This window comes from Mus musculus, chromosome 16 (genome assembly GCF_000001635.26).
Source record: "Mus musculus strain C57BL/6J chromosome 16, GRCm38.p6 C57BL/6J".
Classification (NCBI taxonomy): domain Eukaryota; kingdom Metazoa; phylum Chordata; class Mammalia; order Rodentia; family Muridae; genus Mus; species Mus musculus.
In genome coordinates, this window is record NC_000082.6 from 5,154,378 (window position 1) to 5,179,653 (window position 25,276).

Sequence of the window (25,276 nt, forward strand, 5' to 3'; positions counted from 1 at the left end):
ATTTATCTTTATTGTTTGTTTTAGACAAGGTTTCTCTGCGTAGTCCTAGCTGGCTTGGAACTCTCTATGGTGACTAGGCTGGCACCACGTTCATAGAAATCAGCCTGCCTCTGACTCCTGAGTGCTGGGACTAAAGGTGTGTACCACCACATCCCGTTTATTTCTCTCTTGAGACATAGTCTTGCTCTGTGTTCTTGTCTGGTCTGAACCCCTAAAGAATACCATGATACCAGGATGGCCTTGAACTTCTATATATCCTATTGTCTCTGTTTACTGATAGAGGAGATTACAGTCCTGTGCTACCATGTCTGGCATTAAAAAAAAAACCCTTTTTTATTAAAAAGCTATTTTATGGATATGAGTATTGTAACTGCATACATATATGTGCACCATGTGCATGCCTGGTGCCCACGGAGGTCAGAAGAGGGTGTTAGAACCCCTGGGACTGGAGTTAGAGATGGTTGTAAGCCACCATGTGGGAGCTGGGAACCAAACCTTGCTTCTCTTTAAGAACAGTAAATGCTCATCAGCCAAGCCATCTTTCCAGCTCCCTATCTGACATGTTTAAGGTATATTTGTGTCCCTCTTCCCCACCTGCATGGTCTCATGCAGCTGAGGCTCAAATGCAATATGTACCTAAGACTGGCCTTGAGTTCCTGATCTACCTCCTAAGTGCTGGGATGGTATCTGTATGCCACCAGCCTGCTTGGGTAGTTGTTGTGGTGACCAGCATAGACATAGAGACCTTGATACAGAAACCAAAACAAACACACTCAAGAAACTGTTCCACTCATGGAGAAGTGCTGTCAGGGGCATGCACTTGTCTCTCACAGTGAACACACGAGACTCAGAGTTCACTGCCTCAGACTGGGCTGCAGCTCCGTGGCCAAGCACTGGCCAAGCACACAGGAGGCTCTGGGCTCCAACTTCAGCTCCATGAAGCAAACAACAGCAACAAAAGCCAAAACAGAGTCCCGTCATGGCAACTGCTTTAAGTCTCCTGTCAGTGGCATTAGGGACAGATACATTGCTGGGCAACTGGCACCCCCAGAGGCCTCTTACCGCCCAACTGAGACTACCTGCAAAACACATCTTGTTCCACCACTGCCCGGGGCTCTGGGGACCCTCCTTGTTGCTTTGCCTACAAACAGAGATATCCTAGGTATCAAAGGGAAGAAATCAGACCAGGTTTTCCCTTCAGTGCTTGGTTTATTTCATTCAGCACCATCCAAGTTGTGTGGGGTTTGCTTAGGTTGTGTGTGCGTGTGCGTGTGCGTGTGTGTGTGTGTGTGTGTGTGTGTGTGTGTGTGTGTGTGTAGCCCTCATGCCATGGTGCAGATGTGAAAGACAGAAGACAACTTTTGAGTCAACTCTTCTCCTACCTTGTGGGTACTGGGGATCAATCTCAGATCACTGGGTTTAGCAGCAAGCACCTTCACTCACTGGACCTGCACTCCACTTGTTTTAAGTGACTGAGGGATAGTCCATTATCTGGAGGAACCACAAGATTAACAGATGTGCCTACCTTTTGGCTACTGGCAACATTTCTCTGATCTGAACATCCAAGTCCAAATACCTATCAAATCCCTGGGGAGCTGTAGTATGAATATTAATTCATTTAGGCTCCTTTTCCTTCTCTTTCTCCTCTCCTCCTCCTCCTCCTCTTCTTCTTCTTCTTCCTCTTCCTCCTCCTTCTAAAGACAGGGTTTCTAGAACTTGCTATATAAACCAGGCTGGCCTTGAACTCACAGAGATCTGTCTGTTTCTGCTTGCCAAATGTTGGGATCAAAGTCATATGCAAACACACACACACACACACACACACACACACACACACACTCACACACACACACACACTCACACACACACATCACACACACACTCACACTCACACACACACTCACACTCACACACACACTCACACACACATCACACACACACACACACACACACACACACCCCTTTTGTCATTTTGGGATTGGGTTTCTCGTAGCCCAGGTTCTCTGTCCTTGAACTTACTATGTACCTGAGGATGATTTTGAGCTTCCAGTCCTTCTGCCTCTACTGTCTCGGGTCTGAATTACTGGTGTGCACCACTGTACTTGTTTTTATACAGTGCTCAGGATGGAACCCAGGGATCTGTGTATGCTAAGCAAGCCCTCTACCTACTGAACAGCTGTAGTCCATAGGCACTCTCTCTCTCTCTCTCTCTCTCTGTATGTGTGTATGTGTGTGTGTGTATCCATAACTGTGGGTGCCCATGGGGCCCAGAGGCATTGGATCCCTCAGAGCTGGAGTCACAGGCTGGTCAGCCAGCCAACCTGAGTGTTGGGAAGCAAACTGAAGTCCTCTGGAAGAGCATCAGGTGACTGTCACTGCTGCTCCAGTGTCACATTCATAACTCTAAAGTCTCTGTAGTCTGCCACTGGAGACCAATTAAAACCAATTAAAGGACACATTCAACACGCGTCCCTTGTGGACAAGAAGGATGTTAAAGAGTCAGGCTACAGTTAGGGGACTGTTGTATTTGAATTCTGCTGCCTGGAGGCAGGTGAGTGCGGCCAGGAATGCAGGGCTGCCAGGCTCCAGGCTTCCTTCTCTGCCTGCTAAGGGTGTCAATCTCCTTCTGCAAAATGGAGCCCCATAAGATGTGGCCTTGCAGGGGCAGGATCTGAGGTCCCCATATGATATGGCTTCTCAGTGACAGGTTCAGAGCCTTGGACCTGCTCTCTTTCTGAGCAGGCAAGCCTGGTTGTCCACCCCCACCCCACCCTACCCCCTGCTACCTGGCAAAGGGACTGTAACTTGATTCTTCTGTGGTCCTGTGAGCCCAGAAGGCCACACCACATACCTATTTGGTCTGGATAGACTCAGGCTTTCTTAGTGGGTGGCCAGGCCAAGAATGGGGACATGAGCTGGTAGTTGAGGCCCCTTGGCAGGGACAGAGGCTGTGTGAGCAGATTTGCAGCACAGGCAGGTCCTGTGAGCCACCTCTTATTAGGACATCCTGTTAAGGAAAGGGCTCTTCAGCCCCAGGATCTGGGCTGGTGTCTCTGGCGTACAGGACAGAAGCTTCTCAAGGTTCAGCCACGCTGGATGGGAAAGGGGTCAGTATAACGATTCCAGAACACAAAACCAACCCTGGAGTTTAAAAAATGAGCATGGACCTGGGAAGTGGCTCAGTTGCTGGATTGTTGGTGTCACATGCACAGGGTCCTGGCTTCAGCCTCCAGCACTGCATAGGTCAGAAGTGGTGGTGCACACCTGTTATCCCAGGATGTGGGAAGTGGGGACAGGAAGATCAGAAGTTCAAGGTCATCTTTGGCTACAGACAGAGTTTGAGCCTAGCCTGGACTGCATGAGCCCTAGTCTTAAACAAAAGAAACAGAATGTGTCTAAAGAAAAAAGAAAGAAAAGCAGCAGCAACAACAAAGAACAAAACAAAAAAGAAAGAAAACATCTGAGCCGGGCGTGGTGGCGCACGCCTTTAATCCCAGCACTCGGGAGGCAGAGGCAGGCAGATTTCTGAGTTCGAGCCCATCCTGGTCTACAAAGTGAGTTCCAAGATAGCCAAGGCTACACAGAGAAACCCCGTGTCGAAAAAACAAAAAACAAAAAACAAAAAACAAAAAACAAAAAACAAAAGAAAGAAAGAAAGAAAACATCTTTTGAAAGGTGACACCGAATGTCACCCTCCTTCAGGCTCTCCTCAGCACTGCCACCCTGATACAGGACAGGAGTTTACCTTGGGGCTGGGATTGCCTGTGTGCATCCATGGTACTGTGTATAATGTGAGCACATTGGGTATATTGTGGGCACCAGGTCTTTGGGAAGACATGACCTGAACATGGTCTGAAAAGTATGAGCTGGACTCCCCACGCACACCTCGTTGTATGTGTGTGTGACCATGAGGGGTAACATGATGGAAGAACCAAGAATCCATACTCCAGCTGCCAAAGGGTCAAATTTCGCCTTTTCTCCTTACAAGCTGTGTGATTGTGGGCAAGTGGCTCAGCCTCTCTGAATTTTGGTTTCTCCATAGTCACATGCCAACTCCCTACTTTGTTGAATTGTTGGAAGGGGCAGTGTGAAATGCCTGGAAGGTCCCATGTTGACCCACTGACTGACCCTTAGTGCTCACTGTTCTTGTTGAGACGGCTGACAGGCAGGCTGACTTGGGACTCACCACTTGGAGCTTTCCTGGGCAGTGGCCACGTTCTAGAACATTCTCCTGTAGAAAGGAATGCAAGGGTCCTCTTGGTTCTTGTTCTGGTGTGGGAAGGAACAGCTCATCTTTCTGGAGGGGGAGTAGGCAGCCTGTTTTCTTGGCTTTAGGATGGGAACATGCAATATGAGAGGCAGGGGAGTGGCTCAGATGTGAAGTCCTCTCCACTCGGCCAGTCCCTTGCCTTCGTCTGCTTTTCCTGGCCTCCACTAACACAGCTGTAAAGGGGGAACATCAAGAAGATGTAATTGGACACAGCCTCTATACCATTATACCTGTGGTTAGCAGTACCCAGTGTTTCCTGGTGGCCACTGTCCTCTACACTGGCAAGTGTCTATGGGTCATCCCCACTGTCCCGGAGCTCTGAGGCCTCTGGGTGAAGATGAAGCCTTGCCTTTTACAGTTGTAGAAAGCCAACAGCCAGCATCTCCTAAGCCTGTTATCTGGGGTCTCCCGATGGAATTCTCCCAGTGGGAAGCAGGCCATCCATTGGCTGTGGTGCCAAGCTTGTGACCTGTCCTCTCTCCCTGGGTGCCGTTCAGGTGGGACCATGGCATGGGGATATGGGTTCCTTGACTGCAAATTGTTATTTCTTCACCAAAGGTGGAGCCGGGGATGGAGCTGAGAATTTCTGGAGGAAGCGGGCCATGGTTAGACAGCGCCCCATGTCTATCACTGCGAGTGCTGATTAGAGCTGTCAAGGAAATGAATGGGCCGAAAGGATGGAGAGGAGGCAGCTGTGCAGGGGAGGTGCCTGGGATGAATCCCTGGAAGAAGGGTAGCTCCTTCCAGAAAGTCCCAGTGACTCATCCCTCCCGCTCTTCTCGTCTTTGATAGATGAGCTTTTCAAGCCTGGAACAGCAGGTGCAAGGACCCATAGCAGGACACGCTGGATGCGTTCCAGAACCAACAAGGCCAGTGTGGCCAGGACAGGGCAGGGGGTCAGGGGACAGGGGTGGGGGTGGGGAGGCCAAAGTGAGGAGTGTGAGGTTAGGATACTCTGTGTGTGTGCGTGTGAAAGTGACAGAGAGATACAAAGAGATAGACAGACATACACAGACAGAGACACACAGACACACGCAGAGACAGAGAGAGAAAGAGAGAGTCTTTGCATATGTGCAGTAACATATGCAGATGTCAACCTCAGGTCTTGTTCCTCAGGTGATGTTTACTTCAGTTTTGAAGCAGGGTCTCTCACTGGCCTGGAACTTACTCACTAGGCTGATTGGCCCTGAGCTCCAGGGATCCACCTTTTCCTTGCTGGGATTACCAGCATGTGCCATTTTGCCTAGCATGTGGGTTCTTAGGAATGAAAGTTAATCCTTGTGCTTACAAGGTGATCTCTTTACTCACCAACCCCCCCACCCCCGCTCAGACTCCTTTGTTCACTTATCTCACTAGAGCGGTGGTGGGGACTTGGGGACAGTAGTCAGAGGGAGAGGGTGCTGCTGCCCTGGCCTGGCAGGAATTGAGAGGCTTGGGGCAGAAAAGACCCAACATGGCTGGAGAGGCACGGGGCACAATGCCTGGCTCTGTTTTGCACCTCCCAAGGGAACACACGCTGAGCAAGGAGTTCCTGGAGTAGAGCTGGGGCTGGGTCCACTGGATTCCAGTCCACATTTATCATCTCATTCTGTGTGACCTGGGCGAATCATGGAGTCCATGAGCTCTAGCTTCCTGTTAGTCCGAAGAGGACGTCATCCCAAGGATGAAACAGAAGGCAGGGGCACAGCCCAGACTTGCCATGGTGACAATATTGCTTGATTCTCCATCAGTGACACCCTTGTCAATCTCTGGCGATGCAGGAACTTAACCATCTCATTCTGGAGATGCACATGGAGTGTCAGAGGGCTTATCCAAAGTCCCTTAGTTAGGAAGCAGCAGAAACCAGGTCTGCCTGACCAGGTCATGCACCAGCCACTCTCTGCCCACTTCCCAAGGCCACAGAGAATTCCTTCCCTGGAGATAGAAAGAACATCTGTCATCAAAGTACCATCCCATCAGATTTCGTGTGGGGAACCGATGAGATCATCTGGTTTACTTACAGAGCACAGGTGAGGGAGGGATTGCTTACAGGAGTGAGTGACCCAAAGATACTGCACTGGAAGGTGATTCTGCTTCAAGGATGAAAAGCTTCCCCATAGCTGCATAGATGGAGTGATTCTTTCAGTTAAGCTATACACACCATATTCTTCAGAGTCACCCGAGACCATCAAGGCCACATGCACTTAGAACAGAATAGCATACAAGTGACAGAGGAGTGACTGGATTCTCGGGTAAGGGTCCAATGATTCTTTCCCCTATGTTCCATGGGAGAATGTCAAGAGCCCGTCAGCCTGATGGATGGTGACAATTCTTGTGAGCAGGTGCAGCCGAGCGGATGAACATGGTGCCTGCTTTGCTCAGGGGATTGTGCTCTATAGCAGCTACCCAGAGGGGAGGTGGCGTCTAAGCCAGCTCTGCCCTCCCTCCTGCATTTGGCACCTGAGAAGGAGCTAGTTTGTCCTATCTTCCAGGGCTGTCACTGGGCTCTAGACACCACCTGTCTACTCAGCAATGAAGCTGTTTCAGGCCTAGAGAAAGGAAAGGCAGGGTCTTGCTTGGACCAGCTGGGAGAGGGTGGCTGCCCAGGGCCTCTGCAGGCTCTTGTGTCTTCTGCTAGGACACTCTGCTTAGAGGGGGGAATGCTTGTCCTGGGGGTACAACGACACACGGAGTTCTCAGGGGTCTCCCTCAGCAGTCCTTCTGGTCACTTGGGGCTGTTAGAGTCAGAGTCTGGGATCCAACGGCTCTAATAAGATAGGCTCAGCCATCCATCCTCAACGAGCTAGTTGAACAGAAATGTAATAGTGAAAAGTGGAGAAAGGAGATTTATTCACTATGGGCTCTCCTAAAGAACAATTAAAGTGAACTGGTGATCACTGCCCCCCTCCCCAACCCAGGTCCATCGTTGATGTCTTGATATGAGGTTTGGATTTAAATAGAAGGTGAGAGATCTGGGTAGCTAAGCACTCCTGACCAAGGTGTGGTTCCACACATCACCGACCCATCCCTGTCTGGGTTCTAGTCTCTTCTGCAAAGTGGCCTAGCAGTTTGTCAGAGCTGTATGACATCTCTTCCTGTGAGAGAAGCTGCGCCTTTGACTGGCACTAGGCTCAGCCTTTCCCTTCTTCTAGCATGAGGCTTCTGGGAAAATTCTAACTTCTCGAGGACCATTGTTTCAATAACCAAAGGGAGAGGCACAGTGTCTCTTTTAAAAAATTTATTTTATTTTTGAGATTATCATATAATTATATTTCCCCTTTCCCTTTCTTCCCTCCAAATCCTCCCTTGTTCCATTTCAAATTCATGACTTCTTTTATTAATTGTTTATACATACATACATATACATACATGCATATTATTCCTGAATATAAAGCACACCCTGCTCAGTCTGTAGAATGTCACTTGTGTCACTTGTGTCACTTGTGTGTTCTCAGGGATGCCCATTTGGTACTGGATAACCAATCGGTGTGCGCTGCCCTGGGGAAGATGATCTTTCCTGCTCTCAGCCTTCCTTAGCTGCCTGCCTTTCTTTGTGGAGGGCTGAGACCTCGTGGGCTTTCCCCCTCAAGTGTCTGGTTAGAATGTCTCCGTTCCTGCCAGGGTGAATATACAGCAATCCCAGAAGGCAGGAGTCTGAGGATGCATTTGCCCAGGGAGATAAGACCTCACGTATAGTCCCCATGGGACGGCATGTTTGCCTGAAGCCCAGCAGGACCACGTCTGCCCGCCACACTCCTGTGGCGGAATGGCTTCCTTGGCTTTCTGTGCTTCCTGACACCCCTTCTCCTTCAGGGCTAGGGCAGTGTCTCCTTCCTGGAGCTGAAGGAGCAGAGAGGATGCCACTGGCCTCAGATGTTGCCACTATTTTTGGAGTTTGTCTAGTCCCAGGTCTGAGGCACGTAGGTCTGATTGGGAGCCTCTAAACTGGGCACCGAGCTGCCTTCTCTGAACAATTGATCATTCGCTTGGGGGTCCGCTCGAGCTATCTTCAGCTACTACCCTGGGGTGGACCTCCAGTCCAGGACCTGCAGTAGCTTTGGGGACGGCAGCCTCAGGGGCACCCCTGATAGAGGACTCCTTGTTGTGGGACCTGATGACACTGATAAACCAAGATAAGGAGATTCTAACTGCTCTTCCCTAGCACCTAGCACTGCTTCAGCAGCTGGCCCAGAGAGGCTAAGTGCCCTGCCTGAAGTCACACAGCTCATACATGGTAGAATTAGCACCCGGGTAAGGAGGGAATCACATTATGACTCACACAATCATGCCATGGGATGAAAACACACACACACACACACACACACACACACACACACACACACACACTGATAATATACCATACTAGCCGGGTGGTGCCTACCTAGCATCCTAGCAGCTAGATCAGAAGTTTAAGGTCATCCTCCATACACAGTGAGTTCAAAGCCAGTCTGGGCCACATGAGATTCTCCCACAAACAAACAAACAAACAAACAAACAAGGAAAACCAGTAAAACCTTTGAGAGCAAGGCTGACAGCTTGCTTTGCACTCACAAGGCAATGGGTTCCATCTCCCAAACCATTGACACGTATGTACTATGATAAATATACGTGTTTATATGTAGAGCATCCTATGTATATCTACACAGACGTATACACTTGTACAGTTATTAGTGCATGTCGAATATACACAAATTCTCCACATAAGCTGTAAATACTTGCTAGAAATACTTATAATTATTTTTCTATGTTTATGTTCACATCCCTTTTGCATCAGGTATTTATCCACAATTAATTAATTAATTACTTTCTGAAACTGGCTCTCGTATATCTAAGGCTAGCCTTGAATTTGCTAGGAAGGCCATCCCCCTGCCTCTCCTTTCTAAGTGCTAACTCCTACTTTCGGGCATGTACTTAAGGTTTTGGTTTTTGTTTATTCTTATTTTTATTTTATGGGCATTTGTGTTTTGCTTGTATGTATGTCTGTGTGAGGTGATGGTATCCTGGAGTTACAGACAGTTGTGAGCTGCCACGTGGGTGCTGGGAATTGAACTCAGGATCTCTGGAAGAGCAGCCAGTGCACCTAACCACTGAGCCATCTCTCCGACCCCTTCTTTTCCTTTTCCTCCTTTTTCTTTTTCTCTTTCTTTTTCCTTTTCTCTGAGACAAAACGTTATGTGTAGCCTGGAACTCACGGTGTAAGACAGGCAGGCCTCTGAGGTGCATGGTATGATTCTCAGAGAATTTTTTGATTTTCCCAGAGAATTTTACTGATGCCCAGAGAATCAATAAAAATGCTTTGTGGAAAAAGAAAAGAGAAAAAGAAAGGAAAGTGGAAAGGGTTGGAAAGGTATTTCAGCAGGGAAAGGGGCCGCTGACAAGCTTGGTGGCCCGAGTTTGTCCCTGGGACCTACTTGGTGGGAGGAGAGACCCAGCCTCCTGCAGGTTGTCTCCTGACTTGCACACATGGGCTGTGGTACATGCTCCTCTCCTCAGGCAAATACATAAATGTACAAACTGAAAGCAAGAAAACAGGCAGACCTTGAATTTTCGTACCTTCCCCTGGCTCTGCCTACTGAGTGCTGGGATTGTTGGTGTGTGTGAGACCATGGCTGGCTCGTTCTAACCGTGTTCAGTCCTTTTTTCCCCTTTCTTTCATTTTTGATTTAAGCTTTCCCCATGTGTTGTGTGTAGGTGTGGCATGTGTGCGTGTGAGATTCCTCCATGGAGGGTTTGGGAATCAGACTCAGGTCACCAGGCCTGATGGACAGTGTCATTAACAGCTGGTCACGCTTGCTTTCTTCTTAAAAAAAGATTTCAGTATATTCTTGTGTGCACGTGCGTGCGCGTGCCTGTGTGTGGGGGGGGGAGGGGAAGGGATCCCAGGGACCCTTTATATAAGCCCATGTAGTCTATAAATAGAAATAGTTTCACTTCCTTTCAGTCTAGAACCTGAACTGTGGTTTTAAATAGAAGCAAGGAGAACTCACACCAGAGTCTGATTTCTGACCTGAGGGTGAAGCATTAAGTCTTTCACTCCTGAGTGTGAGGTTACCTATGGGTTTTTTCCTATGTGGCTGACAGTTTATTGGCAATTTTCTTTAATCAGAAGGGGGTGTTGCATTTTATCAGGGTCTCTGTCTCCCTGTCTGTCTCTGTCTCTCTTTCTCTCCAACCCTCTGGGCAGTTGTGTAAGTTCATTTGACGTTCAGCAGTTACCTCGCATCCATATTAACAGTAGGCTTTTGTATGTGGTGATGGTAACACAGAGCTTGTTTGGAGAACCCACACTCTCATTACATTTTCTGGACAAACATACATGCATGAGATATGGAACATTTCTTCTCAATGTGCACGTCTGAGGTCTCATGTCCTTAATGTGAATTTCTAGAGTTCTCTGATTGCCTGAGGGTCACTCTTCTTGAAGCCACCACCCCAAGGATTCTCACCTCAGTGTTGGTGGTGTATTCCCACTAGTGCCTTGCATATGGCAGGACAGCCCCTATTTCCTCAGGAAACCCTTCTTTGTGGGACCCACTCTGATTGGCCCAGGTTGGAAAACAGGACTCAGGTCTTTTTCTGAGATTTTTTTTTTCTTTTAGTGTTGAGGGTAGGAACTAGACTTAATGACCCAGGCTGTCATTCCCACCACTGAGAAAGCTGCAAGGTGGCTTTTGACTGCAGAATGAGTTCAAGGACAAGTTGGTCAGTTTAGGGAGACCCTGTCTCAAAATAAAAAAGTAAAGCAGTCTGAGGATGTAGCTTGATGTTAGGGTGCTTGCTTGCTTGCTTGGGTTCAATCCCCAATACCACCAAAATAAATAAATGAAAATAATTAAAAATGTCTCGATGGTGTCTTGTCTCACTGTTCTGAAAAGGGGCCAAGATGTGTGTGCTGGGTGCTTCTGTCCAGGAACAGTCTCTCTCAGGAAGGAACCTCCTCCTTACCGGCTCTCTGTCCACAGGCCTACGAGAAGCGCTTCCCCACCTGCCCGCTTATCCCAGTCTTTCTGGGGAGTGAAGTCCTGGGCGAGTGGCGGAGCACAGATGGGGCAGTGCACACCGTGGAGCGGAGCTGCAGGCTGCGAGTGGATGCCCCGCGGCTGCTGCGGAAGGTGGGCACGGGGCTGGGGTCCCGGTGTGCAGGGTGTGAACGGATTCACTTAGGGTGGAGTGGGGACACCAGAACCTTGAGATCTGGTAGGGCTAGTAGCCAGGGAGCCCAGGCTCAGCGTCTGGGAACCAGAGCTAGATGCGCATCTGGGGGACATGGAGTGGGGTGCGGGTCTACGAGTTTGGGCCACAGCTTGGTGGCTGGAGGTGGCTGGGTGGTGGAAGTGACTGGGTGGCAGTGTTGCATCGGGACTGGGAAGAGGGCCAGGCCAGAATGTCTGGTGACAGGACAAAGGATCCCCGATGGCTTCAAGTGGGTGTGTGGGTGTGGGTGTGTGGGTGTGTGGGTGTGTGGGTGTGTGGGTGTGTGGGTGTGGGTGTGTGGGTGTGGGTGTGTGGGTGTGGGAGTGTGGGAGTGTGGGTGTGTGGGTGGGTGGGTGGGTGGGTGTGTGGGTGTGTGGGTGTGTGGGTGTGGGTGTGTGGGTGTGTGGGTGTGTGGGTGTGTGGGTGTGGGTGTGTGGGTGTGTGGGTGTGTGGGTGTGTGGGTGTGTGGGTGTGTGGGTGTGGGTGTGTGGGTGTGTGGGTGTATGGGTGTGGGTGTGTGGGTGTGTGGGTGTGTGGGTGTGTGGGTGTGGGTGTGTGGGTGTGTGGGTGTGGGTGTGTGGGTGTATGGGTGTGGGTGTGTGGGTGTGTGGGTGTGGGTGTGTGGGTGTGTGGGTGTGTGGGTGTGTGGGTGTGTGGGTGTGTGGGTGTGGGTGTGTGGGTGTGTGGGTGTGGGTGTGTGGGTGTGTGGGTGTGGGTGTGTGGGTGTGTGGGTGTGTGGGTGTGTGGGTGTGGGTGTGTGGGTGTGTGGGTGTGTGGGTAGGTGAGTAGGAGCATTCTTGGCTTGATGGTGTTGGCAGTACAAACTACTCAGGGTGTGGGTTATTTGGGCAAGGCTGAGTGTCCACCCAAGGGATCTGGATCTGTGCCAGTGTGGATGGTGCGAGCGATGTTGTCCTTCTCAAGCTGGGTGCCTCTTGTTGGGCTGAGGGGCAGAGGGAGCAGGGTCTCTGTTTCTAGATTGGGGAATGACACAGGCCAGACTAGGGAGTGACAGGAGATGGAACTTGAAGTACCAGCTAAGAGGTGACCCAGGCTGGGTGGGAGCAGAAGTGGGAACCAGGGATATGGGTGATCTCGTGTTATTTCCTTTCGCCATTTCTCTCGCCGTTTCCACTCGCCATTTTCTCTCGCTATTTCCTCTCGCTTGGGCTCCTCCTTTGCAGATTGCTGGTGTGGAGCACGTGGTCTTCATTCAGAGAAACGTCCTGAACTGGAGAGAGAGAACGCTGCTGATAGATGCTCACAATGAGACGTTTGCGAGCCGAGTGACAGTGAAGGAGAGCTGCCGCTACACAGTGAGCCTGCTGGCTTCCCCAATGGTCTTGATGCTGTCCTAGGGCTGGGCCCTGTGTGTTTTGCCAGTCTCCCCTCCCTGTGTTCTCCTGATCCCTCACCAGCGGGTTTTATTCCCCCTCCTTTTTTTAGACCGAGTGTTACTATGTAGCCCAGGCTGGCCTGAAAACTTTCTAACCTATCTTAGTCTCCTGGGTGCTGGGATTATAGGTGTGTGTCACTACACCCTCTAAGATTTCTTTTTATTGCTGGCATAAATATATTTATGGCCGGGCGGTGGTGGCGCACACCTTTAATCCCAGCACTTGGGAAGCAGAGGCAGGTGGATTTCTGAGTTCGAGGCCAGCCTGGTCTACAGAGTGAGTTCCAGGCTATACAGAGAAACCCTGTCTCAAATATATATATATATATAAAGATATGCAATGATATTTTTATATACATATAAAACATAACAATTGAAATATATCTAAACACATAGTGGTAATTTGTATTATATAAATGATCTGCATGCTATGCATATAATTTTATCTCTTTCTCTGTGTGTGTGATTTTTTTGTGGAATTTTGTGCTGGAACTATAGATGCACACCAGCTTGAGTAAGGGCTCTTTGCTCCCCACAGTTAGACTCCTCATCATTGTGTGGGTGCAGAATGCTGTCCATGACAGGCCAGAAGAACCCCTGGAGAGGGCACGGCCTCACCCATACCGAGGTCCTGCCATGGCCCCTTCCCATCTTGCAGGTCCATCCTGAGAATGAAGACTGGACTTGCTTTGAACAGTCTGCCTCCCTGGATGTCCGCTCTTTCTTTGGCTTTGAAAGCACGTTGGAGAAGATCGCCATGAAGCAGTACACTGCCAATGTCAAGAGGGTGAGGGAGACCGAGCCAGCCGTAGCAGGAAGGTGCACAGGCTGGAGGCAACAGCCCTGACTTTCTCGGGCCTCAGTTTTCTTGCTTTTAAAACTGAACACTGATGACCACATCAGTGAGGCCACCAATGGGAAGGGCTGGCCTATAGCGAGGGCATCCTGACATTGTTCAAGGACTCCATGGTGTTTCAGCAAGTTCAAGTCTGGGCTACAGAGCAAGTTCAAGGCCAGTCTAGGCAACTCAGTGAGACAAATAGCTAGAGGCAGAGATCAGTGAAATACTTGCTTAGTGTGTGTGAGGCTCTGGCTTCAGTCCCTAGGACCAGATCTGGAAGTGTCACTGGGGCCAGGGCCATGATCTTAGTGATCAAACACTTGCCTAGAATCCCCCAGTGAGGGGTAGGGGTGTGGTTTAACAGTAAAGCACAGGCCTAGAATTCCTCAGTGAGGGATTGGAGGTGTAGCTGGGTGGTAGAGCACCTGCCTAGCATAGGGAAGACCTAGGGTTCCACTCCCAATACCACAGACTCACTGCTTAGTTCAATGGCCTTAGGCTCCAGGTCAGAGAGTGGCCTGTTCACCAGATGAACAGGCTGCCTTTGGTGATATATTTTACCCGATGCTTTACCAATGTGAAGCTAAGCTCACTGCATTTGTTCTGAGTTTAGTCTTGTTCCTCCCTGCTCCTCCGGGCCACATTTTAGCTGTGCAATAGCCATATGTCAGGACTGGGATCTGAGCATGCGTGGCTCCTCAGGGCTGGTGTGGTGACCTTGCAATGCTACTTGTCTGGTGACATCTTTTGGGTCTGTTGCTTCCAGGGGAAGGAGGTGATTGAACACTATCTGAATGAGCTCATTTCCCAGGGAACATCCCACATTCCCCGCTGGACACCAGCCCCAGTCCAGGAGGAGGACGTCCGCAGCCAGCTTGTGCCCCAGTGCCCTAGCTCCCTGGACATGGAGGGTCCCAGTGATGCCCCAGGCCCTGCTTCTGAGATGGCCATAGCGGATGGTAGGTCTGTGCCCCCACCTCTGGCTCCAGGAAGCCTGCCACACTGCCAAGCTCCCTGAGGGGGGAAGAGGTGCTGCACGTTGCCAGGGCTGGGGACAGTCTGGCACCCACTCAGACTCCTCCTCCTGCTTCTCAGAGCTGATCTATTTCTAGCCCAGGAACTGACCTCTGGTGGTTTTAGGATATTTTTAATTATACAAGTAATGCAAGATCATTGTAGAAAAATATCCAAAGGAAGATGAGAAATGAGAAGTAAGGGCCGGAGGGGGCGCTCAGCCAATAAAGTGCCTGCCTTGCACATATGAATGGTGTCTCCCAGAGCCCACACAAGAAGCCAGGAAACATGGTGACACTCAGGTGTAATCTTAGCACCAGAGAGGTGCCAGCTAAGTCTAATTGATCCTAACTGGAGAGCCCTAAGCCAGTGAGAGATTCTGCTTCAAACAAAACCAAGGTAGATGGTACCTGAGGACCAAACCTAAAGCTGGCCTCTGCATGCACACATGCACACACAAGAGAAAAGGATGAAGATTCTGTCCCACTCCCTAGAATCTTCAATAGTTTTGTGTTTCATGAAAGGGCATATGGCACAAGAGGGACATACACTCGCATACATGTGCACAAGCATACTTACATGTGGAGAATGAGAGTGTGTCCTGCATCCTGTCTGTACGATACCATTTGTCATTAACATAGCATGAATACCATGGACACGCTCGCCCTTCACAGTACAATGTGAGTGACTGAAACCTTACTTCCTAAGGTTATCATTATTGTTTGAGATAGGGGCTGGCCCTATGTTTGACAGGCAGCTGAAGATGACCTTGAACTTCAAACCTTCCTATTTCCCACCTCCGACATGCTGGAATTACAGGCACATGTCACCATGATGCTGGCAATTTTAGCCTCCTTCAAAACTTCAGACAAATCGCGTAGTATGTAAAATCATATAATATGTGAGTGCATGTCATAGCTCAGTGTAGAAGCCGGGGGACTCATTGTTTGACATAGGCCCCTCTATGTTAGTTCAGGCTAGCCCTGGATTTGAGTTCCCTCTGAGTCTTGGGATTACAAAACACTTCCATGCCTGGATACTTCACATATGATGTTTAAATATTTTTTCTAAATTACGTTTTGATTGATTGATTGATTTTGTGTGTGTGTGTGTGTGTTGCACAGCTCATATGTAGAGGCCAGAGAACAACTTGTAGGAGTCATTTCTTTCCGTCCACTGTGCGGGTTTTGGGGGTTGAGCTCAGGCCATCAGGCTCGGTAGTGAACGCCTTTACCTAATGAGCCGTCTCCTCAACCCCCCAGGGTCTTGTTTGTTTTAAAATGGGTCTCAGGTAGCCCAGGTTACTACACTATGGAGTTGAGGATGATGGTCCTTCTGCCTTTTCCTCCTCAGTGTTGGGAGTATAGGGGTGTATCTCCACGCCTGTCTGAGGTGTACATTGCGTGTGTGTGCATATGTGTGTTTTAATTACAAATAATGTGGTACATCTTTTCACTCAAGGACTAAAAAAATAGTTTCACTATTATATACAGTACCATGTTTGTTTTGTTTTGTTTTGTTTTGTTTTTGTTGTTGTTGTTGTTGTTTTTTGTTTTTTGGGTTTTTTTGGTGGTGCTGTTTTTGGCTTGTTTGCTTTTTGAGACAGAGTTTTACCATGTGACTTTGGCTGACCTAAAACCTGCTCTGGACACCAGGCCGGCCTCCACCTCACAGAAATCATCCTGTTTCTGCCTCCTGAGTGCAGACCCAGGACCATGCCTTATTAATTCATTTTTGAGATAAATTTATTTTAAGATATTTTCTCATGTAGCCCAGACCAATCTTTAACTCCTGATATGTCTCCACCTCCCAGGTGTTGAATTTATAGATGTGCACCACCATGCCCAGGGGCAGTTCAGTCTGTTGATATAGGAAATGCTCACGCTATGATGTTAAAACAAAAATACAGGTTGGTGAGCTGCCAGTCTTTAGCCCCTCATCCCAGAGAGTGAGGATCCTCTTTACACCCGAGACCTAGAGGGAAGCCTCCGCCGGTGGCAATGTCCAGGCTTGCCCACCATTCAAAACCACTTAGAAAGATGCACGTGGAACTTTTGTAGCTGTTTCCAAATCCTGACAAGGAACCACATTCCAGAACTCTGATGGTTGGAAGTACCAAAGGCCACAGAGTATAGGCCATGTGGTAAAGGCCTATGTCACCAGATGCAGTGGCTGCTTCTATGTCAACTTGACACAAGCTGGAGTTATCTGAAAGGAGGGGACCTCAATCGAGAAAATGCCTCCTCCGTAGGATCTGGATGTTGGCCATTCTCTCAATTAGTGATTGATGGGGAGGGCCAATCTTGATGGTCCTGGGTTCTGTGAAAAAGCAAGCCAAGCAAGCCATGGGGTGTAAGCCAGTAAGCAGCATCCACCACGGCCTGCCTCTGCGTCAGCTCCTGCCTCCAGGATCCTGCCTTGTTTGAGTTCCTGTCTGACTTCCTTCAATGAGGAACAGTGATGAAACGTAAACCAAATAAATCCTTTCCTCCCCAAGTTGCCTTGGTGACAGTGTTTCTGCACAGCAAGAGCAACCCTAGCTAAGACAGCAGATAGATAGCTAAGACAGGCCTGTGACCTAGCACTCAGGAGGTGTAGGCAGGAAGATCAGGAGCTCAAGGATAGCCTCTGCTTTATGGTGTATTGGAATCTAGCCTGGGGTACATGAGATCCTGTCTCAAAACAAAATAAAACACACAAACAACAAAGAACAAAACAAAGGAAAAAACGGAGTCAGAGGATAGCCCCTTGCTTCCTCTACCCTGAAATCCCTGTTTTCCTTCCTCCAGGGGACAAGCTGGATGCAGACTACATTGAGAGATGTCTGGGCCATCTCAGTCCCATGCAGGAGAGTTGCCTGGTTCAGCTTCGGCACTGGTTACAGGAGACCCACAAAGGCAAGGTGGGCCTTGCACTTCGATGGCCAGAGTCAGCCTAGGGCAGTGGGAAGGGCCAATGACAAGCTTGTGCCATCAGGAATACTGAGAACTCAGTGTTTGCTTCATTTGTTTTACATCTGTCCTGTCTTTCACACACTGAGGCCACCCCCTCCTGCTAGTGTTTGCAGTCAGAAGTTCTTTGTAGTGGTGTTTGTAGTCTCCAATCAGGAGACTAGGGATGCCAGTACCTTGCCCCATCCAGGTATGACAACTCAAAATAACCCTTAGCATGTACATATGTCCTCTGGGGACATGTGTGTGTTGAGAATCATATCTATATAGTACCATGCTCATTTGACCATGGAAACTGTCCTTTTCTAAGAGACATAAGACTTAAGAAGAGTGATTGTTGATTATCTAGGAATTTTGCCTTTAAGTTCTAGCCCTGGTAATGTGGATGTGCACCACATGCCTCAGTACCAAGCAGAACTCTGTTGTCAGTTCTACCGAATCAGAACTTCTCGCTTAGGCATGAATTGTGTACATTTGCCTCCCTGGCCCTGGGGAGAGTAGTTCAGTGTTGGCCTATAGCATGACCTATCACTTCTATTTCTGCAAATGTAAAGTGTAAAAATAGTGTGGGTCACAGAAACGGAGCCACTGCAAATGCTTAGGGGAATCCGAAGCAAAGAGAGAACCCCTGAGAAGGCAGCTTGTGATAGAACTGGGTTTGCACCAATGGTCTATTAGGAGGAGAAAGCAAAGGGGGTGGGTAGGGAGGGGAGAGGAGAGGAGGGAGGGGGAGGAAATGTTACCCAAAGGAAAGATACCATTTTTAGAACAAACAGGGAGGGATGCTAGGCAGCCACGCGGCACAGCTGTTCATCGCAGCCCTCCCCTTGGCCTCTCTGCTTTGGGCTACTTTCCCTAGCTGTTTTGCAGATGAGGTAAGAGGCTCATTTTTGTCACTTCATCTGAAGAGTTGGAAGTTCCATTCTAAGGTCTTCTCTTTCCTCTGTCTCTCAGATCCCCAAAGACGAGCATATCCTGCGCTTCCTGAGGGCACGAGACTTCCACCTGGACAAGGCCCGGGACATGTTGTGCCAGTCCTTGAGCTGGCGGAAGCAGCACCAGGTGGATCTCCTTCTGCAGACCTGGCGGCCCCCTCCCCCCCTGCAGGAGTTCTATGCTGGAGGCTGGCACTACCAGGATATAGGTGCGTCCCACACCTGAGCCATCACCACACATAGTCTCATCAATATGGTATTGATTTACTTAGGCAGTCATAGTAAACTAGGTACTAAAACAACAGATGCCAGTTTGGAGGTTAGAAGTCTGAGGTTCAGGAGGCAGCAGGACTTAGGATGTGCTTCAGTTGATAGGGTGTTGTCTGGCTTGCACAAAGCCTTAAGTCTTTAGCATTTCACAGATCCGGTTTTGGTGGTATGCATCTGTCTTAGGGTTTTACTGCTGTGAAGAGACACCATGACCAAGGCAACTTTTATAAAGGAAAATATTTAATTATGGCTAGCTTACAGTTTCAGAGGTTCAGTTCATTATCATCATGGTGGGAAGCATGGCAGAGTGTAGGCAGACATGATGCTAAAGAAGGAGCTGAGTGCTATACATCTTACTGTATAGTCAGCAGAAGGAGACTGTGTGCCACACTGGGTGTAGCTTGAGCATAGGAGACCTCAAAGCCCACCCTGACAGTGACACACTTCCTCCAACAAGGCCACACCTACTCTAACAAGGCCACACTTCCTAATAGTGCCACTTCTTATGGCTAAACACTCAAACACATGAATCTATGGGGGTCACACCTATTCAAGCCAACAGAACATCTGAAATTCCAGCATTCAAGAGGTGAAGGCAGGAGGTGAAGGCAGGAGGTGAAGGCAGGAGGTGAAGGAAGGAGGTGAAGGCAGGAGGTGAAGGCAGGAGGTGAAGGCAGTAGGATCAGAAGTTTAAGGTTAATCTCCACTATAAAATGAATTCAAAGCCAGCCTGGGCTAGAGATTCTACCATCCATAAAACAAACAAACAAACAAACAAATGAACAAACAAATGGAGTTGGGAAGCTACAGACTCTCTTTAGGAGAGTGCTACACCTCTTCCAGCTTTTGATGGCCCCTGAGTTTGTGGCTGTATCATTCTCAATTTTTACACCTACTTGGAATGCATGGCCTCCCCTGTGGGTATCTCTGTGCCCTTTACCACCTCTCAGGAGCTCCGGATCCTTTAGAACCCACCCCACCTCCATCCTGATGTCACTGGGAGATCCTTAATTGACAACTGCAGCTCCAGTAGCAAGGCTCTGGGGCTTAACCAGTTGAGCTGACTCTCTAGCTCCAAAATTTTCAATTTTTGTTGGTTATTTTGGTGTCTAAAAAATGGCTTTTTTTTTTTTTTTTGGTTTTTCAAGACAGGGTTTCTCTGTATAGCCCTGGCTGTCCTGGAACTCACTTTGTAGACCAGGCTGGCCTTGAGCTCAGAAATCCTCCTGCCTCTGCCTCCCAAGTGCTGGGATTAAAGGCATGCACCACCATGCTACTCAGTGTGGTGCCTAGTAGCTCAGGCCTGACATCCCAACTCCTTGAGAGGTTGGGGCAGGAGGATGCAAGTTTAATGCCTATGCTGGCCAGGGAGTGAGTTCAGGTATGGCCTGGGAACTTTTGAGACACAGACTGAAAAGAAAGTTGGAGAATGGCTCTGTGGTAGGTCACCTGCCCTGTGAAGCCCTGGATTCTAAGCCTTAGTGCCTTGAGAGGGGCACAAACAGAAGAGAATAGCTGGATCTGCAGGGCTGAAGTACTGGTCCCTGTGTGCAGGACCTTCCATAGAGGACATGTGTGCCCAGTAAGTTTCATCCACTGATTTACAGTCCTCTGGCTTTGAGATCAAGATTGGTGAGTCCACAGTCTCTATTATATACTGTCCTTAGGTAGGAATGCAGCAAGCAAGGCCATCTGCTGATAAGGACACAAAAATGTGACTGGACATGAAACAGGACCAACTTCTGTCCACAGAAGCCGTGGCTGAGTATCCACTAGCTCAGGGTTCCAGTTTACAGAGCACAGCTCTCAAGAAGAAAGAGAACCACCTATGTTAGCAGTCCTTAAAGATGACTAGCCAAGTTGACAGTCCTTCTTGTTTCACTAATGTTCGGGTTGGAGAAAAGCCAGGGCCCAAATATGCACTCTCTGAATTTCTTCATGACATGGCTCATATAACCTTTAAAAAAAATTTGTAATTAAAAGTGGTCTGAGTGCATATGTGAGTGTGGAGACAAGAAGACAACCTTCTTGTTTGATGTGTCTCACTGAACCTGGAGCTCATGGATTAGAGTGGCTGAGTGGCTAGAAGCCCCAGGAAACCCACCCCTCATCTCTGACTCCCCAGTGTTACAACTACACACCACCAAGCTGGTCTTGAACTTACAGAGAGCCACCCAAATCTGCTTCCTGCTGGGTCTAAAGGTATGCACCACTGCTCATGTGCATGACTATTCTTGGCTCTGACTGGCTTCAAAAAACATGGGATCTGTGTTGGAGAGATGGCTCAGCGGTTAAGAGCACTGACCGTTCTTCCAGAGGTCCTGAGTTCAATTCCCAGCAACCACAACCATCTGTAATGGGATCCCACGCCCTCTTCTGGTGTGTCTGAAGACTGCTACAGTGTACTCATATATGTAAAACAAATAGGTAAATCTTAAAAAAAAAAAGAATCTGGGGATAAGAGTCAATTCTTCATACTTGTATAGCAAGTGCTTTACTGACAGCAATCTCCCCAGCCACTAGAAAAAAAAAAGGAAAAGAAAAAAAATCAAGTGAACTACTGATTTCAGTTTTAGGTAGAAAGGGTAGCAAGATGGTACAGGTGTCCCCTCTATTTTTGGATGTGTTTCTGTGTTCCATTTTTGAAAGGGATGGCTAAGTGCTCTCAGAAGCAGGTGTGGTATGTGCATCAGCTTCTCCAGGTGACCTCATCTCCTAGGAGGGCAGTTAGGATCTTAAGCATGGCGTTGGCTGATTCCAGTTGTCAATACCCCCCTAAAAAATGTCTCTTCTCTTTTCTGGGCTTTGCCCACCCCAAAAGATGGCCGCCCCCTTTACATCCTGCGCCTGGGACAGATGGACACCAAAGGCCTGATGAAGGCGGTAGGAGAGGAAGCTCTGCTGCAGCACGTGAGTCGGGGCATTGTCTGGGCCCAAGATGTTGGCCTGTGGGCTGAGCAGCATAATCAGCTTTTGTCAGTACTGCGCCTGTCTTCTAGGTTCTTTCTGTCAATGAGGAAGGACAGAAGAGATGCGAAGGGAACACGAGACAATTTGGGCGTCCCATCAGGCAAGAACCCGAGTTGGGGGCAAAAGGCCCAAAGAATGCTAATTAACGTTTACTGTTTACTGTGCTTGTGTGTGGTCAGGTGGCTGGCTGGGAGGGTGCTGGAGACTGTGGGATGTGACCGAGTCAGATAGAGCCCGAGATACAAGATAGAGCCTGAGATCTTGTGTCTGTTACAGCTCCTGGACCTGCTTGCTGGACCTGGAGGGCCTCAACATGCGGCATTTGTGGCGACCTGGAGTGAAAGCCCTACTGCGGATGATCGAGGTGGTAGAGGACAATTACCCCGAGACTCTGGGCAGGCTGCTCATCGTGCGTGCTCCCCGAGTCTTCCCAGTGCTATGGACACTGGTGAGAGCAAGAGCCAGAAGGGGGCCACATAAAGGGTGAATCTTTTACCTAAATGATCCTAAATGCACGAATTGGTGGAGATGATGCAGATCCAAGGTTATCGGGGTCTCCTTTCTGGGAGATGGAAATATGGCTTGCTTGAATGGCCCGTGAATCCTAGTTTTTAATTTTATGGTTTTGTGCATAGGTGTGGGTTCACTTAAGTGCACGTGTGTCAGGTGGATGTATCCTCCCTTATGTGCATTTGGGTGGCAGTCAGAGGTCAGAGGTCAACCTTGGGTGTGCTTCCTCAGGACCTCCCCACCTTCTCTTTTGTGACAGTGTCTGTCACGGAACCTGGAGCTTACTCAATTAGGAGAGTCCCAGAGGCTCACCTTTTGCCCCTGCCCTCCAGCACTGGGTTTACAAAATGGGTGTGGCCAAACCCAGCTGCTTCTTGAATGTGTGTTCTGGGGATCCGGACTCAGTTCCTCAGGTTCACCTGCCCGGCACCTTACTGACTGAGCCCTGCCAGAGCAAGCCAACCCAATGTAGTGGTCTGCACCTTTAATTCCAGCACTCAGGACGCAGAGGCAGGAGGATTTCTGTGAGTTCTAGGCCAGTCAGATCTATATATCGAGTTCCAGGCCAGCCAGGTCTACATAGTGAGACCCTGTCTTAAAATAGAAATCAAGTCTGGGCTGGTGATAGGGCTCAGCAGGTAAGATTGTCTGATGGTTGCAAGCCTAGGTTAATATATTTCTCATCAGGATGTTTTTGAAATGTACTTTTTTTGACATAAAATAGCTATATTTTAAACTGATATCATGTTCTTTACATTTTCTATCTTGCTGAACTCTGAAGAAGTTATATAAACACATAACAGTCTCACTCTTGTGGCTTTGTTTTCTTTCTTTCTCTCTCTTTTCCTTCCTTCCTTCCTTCCTTCCTTCCTTCCTTCCTTCCTTCCTTCCTTCTTTCCTTCCTTCCTTCCTTCCTCCCTCCCTCCCCCTCCCTTCTCTCTCTCTCTCTCTCTCTCTCTCTCTCTCTCTCTCTCTCTTTCTTTCTTTCTTTCTTTCTTTCTTTCTTTCTTTCTTTCTTTCTTTCTTTTGAAAGCATTTCATTTTACCCAAGCTAGGCTCAAATTCATTACTCACCCAAGGGGTAACCTTAAACTTTTAATGTTTCTGCTTCTATTGTCAAGAGTGTTGAGATTATGGGTGTGTACCACCATGCCTAGTTTATTCGGTGCTTGGGATCCAGTCAGGGCTGGAGACAGAGCTCAGCAGGTAAGAGAGTCTGTGACCAAGCCTGATGACGTCAGTTCCAACTCTAGGACATACGCAGTGGGAGTCATAGAGCAGAGAACCATGGGGAAAGGAGAAAAAGAACGCTCAAAAGTCGTCCTCTGATTTCCACAAATGCCCACCCCAAAATAAATACATGCAAAAGAATTTTTTAAAATATCAATTCTGGCCGGGTGGTGGTGACACACGCCTTTAATCCCAGAACTCAGGAGGCAGAGGCAGGCAGATCTCTTAGTTTGAGGCTAGTCTGGTCTACAGAGTAAGTTCTAGGACAGCCAGGACTACCCACAGGAAACCTTGTCTGGAAAAACAAACACAAAAACAAAAACAAAACAAAGAGCTAGGCACTCGGGAGGTTGAGGCAGGAAGAGCCTGAGTTTGATGATAGTCCACAGAGTGAAACCCTTCTCAAAATCAAAACAGAAAAGCCCAAACCAATAATCAATAAATAAATACAACCAAACCAGAAATAAAATAAGACAAAGGCAGCCAAGAAAGTGTCTGATTCTCTGCTTTATGAATCCCACTGAGTAAACACAGACTCTCTCGTCCCTGTTCCCAGGTCAGCCCCTTCATCAATGAGAACACCAGGCGGAAGTTCCTCATCTACAGTGGCAGTAATTACCAGGGCCCTGGCGGCCTAGTGGACTATCTGGACAAGGATGTGATCCCTGACTTCCTCGGAGGGGAGAGCGTGGTGAGGCTGCGGCCAGTCCTGGGTCCCAGAAGCGAGTGGGTCCTGGGGTCAGGAAGCTGATGCACAGTGCCTTAGGTGACCCCCTCCTGCTCTTGCCGCGGGGAGATGCTGGCTTTAAGTGGGGACAGGGTTGGTTGTAGAGGCTTCCCCAGAGAGGTGACATCTCTTGAGGTGAACCAAAGGCAGTGAGGGCTGGAGGTGGTCCAGATTTAAGAGTACTGGCCGGGGCCGGGGCTGGGGCTGGGCCATGGGTCTGCAGCTAAGGGCACTGGCTGCTTTCCCTGAGGACCTGGGTTTGATTCTCAGTCCCTACATGGTGGTTCACAACTAGCTGAAACTCCAGTCCCAGGGAGTCCGATGCCCTCTCCTGGCTTCCATAGGCATCACATGCATGTGGTTCATAAACATGCATGCAGGCAAACACCCATCCACATAAAAATAAATGTTACAAAGTTTAAAAAGTGAGTACTTGCTGTGTTCTCCAGCACAGACAGCAGGCAGCAGGCTGTACCACTTCTTGGTGAAATGGTTTTCTTAGAAACTGCCCAGCTTGGACGTGTTCTCTCTGTGATACAAACATCTGGTTTCTTTTTGGTCCAGTTTACTCAAGGACCATGGGCAAAAACCTTGCTCTGTTATTCCCTCTCCCCTTTTGTTTTCAAAGTGAACCAAGGAAAACTGTTATGTGTTGATGCTTGGGGTCTGAGACTTGGTCACCCAGGGTAGCTTTGGCTTGGAGACATCTATAGAACCAGATAGGCTGGTCAGTTCCCACTGAGGAAGGAAAGATGCTGCAATCACTTCAAGGTTATTACAGAGGTGGGAACCACATCTAGACAGACAGCATGAAAAGGGTTCAAAGTGCAAGGGTCTGCACACACACACACACACACACACACACTGAACACACATGCAAGCTCACACATACACATACATGTGCACACACATGCACATACACATACACATGTACACACACACACAATGAACACACATGCAAGCTCACACATACACATACATGTGCACAC

At 48.8% G+C, this 25,276-nt stretch overlaps 1 protein-coding gene across 9 annotated transcripts in view; it reads left to right on the forward strand.

The window, feature by feature from the left end:
- The window catches only part of Sec14l5 (SEC14-like lipid binding 5), a 40,366-nt gene that overhangs the window by 7,472 nt on the left and 7,618 nt on the right, over positions 1-25,276 (forward strand). For 6 of the 9 annotated variants that reach the window (XR_001781850.2, XR_001781851.2, XM_006522464.3 and 3 more), the window contains exons 3-12: positions 11,212-11,361; positions 12,628-12,759; positions 13,498-13,626; positions 14,447-14,639; positions 17,484-17,596; positions 18,600-18,789; positions 21,672-21,760; positions 21,850-21,920; positions 22,097-22,268; positions 24,117-24,251. Coding sequence is in view for 5 of the 9 variants with exons in the window: in XM_006522464.3 (XP_006522527.1) it covers positions 11,212-11,361; positions 12,628-12,759; positions 13,498-13,626; positions 14,447-14,639; positions 17,484-17,596; positions 18,600-18,789; positions 21,672-21,760; positions 21,850-21,920; positions 22,097-22,268; positions 24,117-24,251 (1,374 nt within the window). In the remaining 4 variants the exon portion in view is untranslated. Of the gene's footprint in view, positions 1-11,211; positions 11,362-12,627; positions 12,760-13,497; positions 13,627-14,446; positions 14,640-17,483; positions 17,597-18,599; positions 18,790-21,671; positions 21,761-21,849; positions 21,921-22,096; positions 22,304-24,116; positions 24,300-25,276 lie in introns of those variants that run through there. The other 3 variants (XR_384588.4, XR_384587.4, XM_006522466.4) reach the window with 2 other exon arrangements.